This window comes from Chrysochloris asiatica, unplaced genomic scaffold (assembly GCF_000296735.1).
Source record: "Chrysochloris asiatica unplaced genomic scaffold, ChrAsi1.0 scaffold00405, whole genome shotgun sequence".
NCBI classification, from domain to species: domain Eukaryota; kingdom Metazoa; phylum Chordata; class Mammalia; order Afrosoricida; family Chrysochloridae; genus Chrysochloris; species Chrysochloris asiatica.
The window spans coordinates 1,431,810-1,435,537 of record NW_006408923.1 but is presented as its reverse complement, the minus strand read 5'-3'; the positions used below and the strand labels follow the sequence as shown (position 1 = coordinate 1,435,537).

Below are 3,728 nucleotides of genomic sequence, written 5' to 3'. Positions count from 1 at the left end.
GCACTAAATTCACAATAAAAAGAAAGACAGGAAGGAAAGAAAAGACCAATGTGGGGGCTAGAAGAGACTCTGAAACTTCCTCTTGAGCTTAGAGAAGCTAAAGCAACTGGAAGAAATAATGAAGTAAAAGAGCTGAACAGAACACTTCAAAGGTCAGCTTCTTGATTTTATCAAGAAGATAAAATCAAGTATTATAATCAAATAAGCAAAGACTTGGAGCTAGAAAAGCCATAAGGAAGAAAAAATTCAGCATTTCTGAACTTAAAGGAACTGCAGAAAAAAAATTCAAGCTTTGACTTTCAATATTGAAGGTTTCTATGGGCAAAAATATCAAATGATACAGGAAGCTTCAAAAGAAGATAGAAGGAATACAGATTTAGTGTTCCAAAAATAATTGATTGCTGCTCAACCAATTCAAGAGGTAAAAGTTGATCAAGAATGAATGGTAGCTCCTCTTTCCCCTCTTTGGTGGGTGGAGGAGGCTGAAGCAGTGCTGGTGGCGCTACCCCCTTCCTGTCCCTCCAGCGACCTCCCCTGCCCCTCACACGCTGCGCTGTCTCTCCGCAGGACTGTCCCAGCCCAGATATGGCTCATGGGCAGAAGAAGATTCAGTCTCAGCAGAAAAATGCCAAAAAGCAAGATGGACAAAAGAAGAAACAAGGACATGACCAAAAGGCTGTTGCTAAAGCTGCTTTGATATATACCTGTACTGTCTGTAGGACACAAATGCCAGATCCTAAGACCTTTAAGCAGCACTTTGAGAGCAAACATCCCAAGACTCCACTTCCTCCAGAATTGGCTGATGTTCAAGCATAAAGTTGTTTACAGGTGAATTCATGACACCTTTGACTCTTCTGTCTCAGACCTTAGGTAACAAACCTGCAGCTGCTTTTCTAACAAACTGTTGATCAGCAAAAATAAAGGGGCTACAGAAACACTCATTTTTATGCTGTTCCTTTTTGGGCTTCATGCAAAGACAATTCTGTGTAGATGTACAGTTGACTCTGATTTGGAAATCTGAAATCAGTCCATCCTTGTTATAAAAAATTTTTACAATTGTAATTATATTGATGTTCATATTTTGTAAAATAGCTCATTTAATAAAGTAGTACTTTGATTTTACAAAAAAAAAAAGAATGAATGGTATTCGAGAGAAAGTCAAATTTGTACTGAAAGTATTGGCAAAAACAAGGTTCCAGGATTTGATGAAACACAAAGTAAAATGTTTGAACAAACTGTTATAATGCTGAAATTGTTCATCATTCTATGCCAAGAACTTTGGAAGTCTGCTACCTGGCCAGTTAATTGGAAGACATCCATATATGTGCCCAGTCCAAAAAAGGTTGATCCAACTGAGTATGGGCAAGTAAAATTTTACTCAGAAAATTCAAAATTGGTTGCTGCATCTATAAGGAGCTATCAGAAATTCAAAGCATATTCAGAAGAGGATGTGAATGAAGTGATATCATAGCTGATGTAAGATGGGTCTTGACTAAAAAGAAAGAATATCAGAAAGATGTTTATTTGTGTTTTATTGACTATACAAAGACATTTGATGGTGTGGATCATAGCAAAAGCAAATTATGGAAAACCTTGTAAAAAAATGGATGCTCCTAAACACTTAATTGTACTCATGAAGAAACTGTATTTAGACCAAGAGACATTATCAGTTTGAGAACTAGGGTTTATCTGTGCCAACTGATAGCATTTTCTATCTCCTCATGTGCATGTGAAAGTTGAACAATTAATGGAGAAAACCATAGAAAAATTGATATATTTGAATTATAGTGTTGGTAAAGGATATCAAAAAGTACCATGGGCTTCCAGAAGAACAAAGAAATTTTTCTTGGAAAAAGTACAGTCAGAATGCTCCTTAGAAGGAAAGATGGTGAGACTTAGTCTTTGAACATGTTGTCAGAAGACACCAGTTCCCGAGAAAGATATCAATCATTCTTAGTAAAGTGGAAGGTCATTGAGAAAGAGGAACACTTCCAATGAGACAGATTATTGACACAGTGGCAGCAACAGTGTGTTGAAACATAACAACAATTATGGGAATGACACAGAACCTAGCACCATTTTGGTCTGTTTTTCATAGTGTAGGATTTCTATGAGTCAGAATCCAACAGATCACATAACTTGATATCTATTTCATGTTTGTTATTGTTAGTTATCTATGAGTTGTCATTGGTTGCTCTAAGGTTTTTAAGCAGATCCCCAAACGTATCTTCTAAGTAGCTTCTGAGTGGATTCAAACTACTAAACTTTGGCTAACAATTGAGCGATTAACCATTTGTACTACAGAGGGACTCCAATTTGTTTTATTTCATAGAATTTTTAATCAAGTAACAAAATAAAGGATTCTTCTGTTCAGGTGTGGCACTGTAGGATAAGCACTCAACCACAAGGTCAGCAGTTCAAACTCACCAGCCATTCCTTGGAAACCCTACACAGGGTCATATGGGTCAGACTGGCTTGATGGCACTTAACAACAACAACAAAATAGATAATGTGATCTTGGACTTTGTTATAGCAATCCACTGAGACCTCTGGGGACCATGATAAGAAGTGAAAGTGCTTTGCATTTATAAGTAAAATTAACCATCAGTTCATAAAACTCACTGTAGTAGATAGTGTTAGTATTATGATAGCTCATTGTTCATGCCTTTCAATATTCATGTTCTTTGGGAGGCTCTTCTCACACTCAACTTTTGCCTAGCCACATGCCTTGTTTTGAGAAAATAAAAAATTGATGCAAGTTGATAAGTAACAAGAATTTGCCTTTTGGGGTTAGCTTTCTATTTTTTTTCTTTAAGTTTTTTTTGTGAATTATGCCATCAGTTGGATTGCTGTTATTGTTTTTGTTTTTTCCTGCTGGTCTTTCTTTCAAGAAGTATCTTCTGTTCTTCTAGCCATTCCAGGCTGGTCTGATTATGCTTTCAATGGAAATTTCCCACCTCAAAAGGTTCTGGATGAGGATCAGGATTCCACCTAAGGTTTTATGCAATGCAAATGTTCCCCAGGAAGCCTCTTTCAGTGGGCACTTTGTAACCCCACTTTAGGTATTCCAATCAGTTATAGGCTGAAGACGGACTTACAAGCTTTCTGTGGTTAAGTTTCTGGCTATTCCTTTTTCTCCCCCTCAAGAGTCTAGTTTATAATAGTAGGAAAGGAAAACCAAGATTGAAAAAACAGGCAAGCATCTAAACATTATTTCCCCTCTTTCACCCATTCAAACCATGCTTCAATCTCTGTATCCCAGAGCCCTGTTGTTCCAAGGTTGTGCATACATCATTATTTACCTCTGTCCCACATAGGGGGTGGCTTTCTCTTGATGCATTTTTGTCCCTTGTCATTTCTACCTTGTGGAGATGCCTGGACTAACTAACCAGATTAGATAGGCATGTAGCCCAGTCATTTACCTCAATTTCATTGACAGTCAGTGAATCCCCAGGAGTAAACCAGAAGTAATAGCAGCAACAGTAGCTGGTGGATATGAAACATGAGCAAGTCTAGCCCAAATCAGCAGAAAACAACATAGTTGAGTCCAAAGGAAGTATTGGCCTCTATTCAAAATTTTGAGTTAAATAAGTGGTTGCTTAATATAATCATCAAAATAGTATCCCCAGAGAATCTGCTGCTAATTGTAATTCATATAAAAAATAAAAACTCCAACATCTGTATTTCTCATATATTATTTGTTGTACAAAGTCTACCCGTAACAGGTC

At 37.2% G+C, this 3,728-nt stretch overlaps 1 protein-coding gene across 1 annotated transcript; it reads left to right on the top strand.

Moving 5' to 3' along the window:
- The first annotated feature begins 585 nt into the window (after window positions 1–585).
- Window positions 586–816, top strand: LOC102835425 (zinc finger protein 706-like). Its single transcript, XM_006876695.1, has one exon. The coding sequence runs from the start codon at window positions 586–588 to the stop codon at window positions 814–816; it is 231 nt and encodes a 76-aa protein (XP_006876757.1).
- The last annotated feature ends 2,912 nt before the right edge of the window (window positions 817–3,728 follow it).

What these genes read in the sequence shown, in the direction of transcription:
- LOC102835425 (XM_006876695.1), top strand. Translation starts at nt 586, where the DNA reads ATGGCTCATGGGCAGAAGAAGATTCAGTCTCAGCAGAAAAATGCCAAA.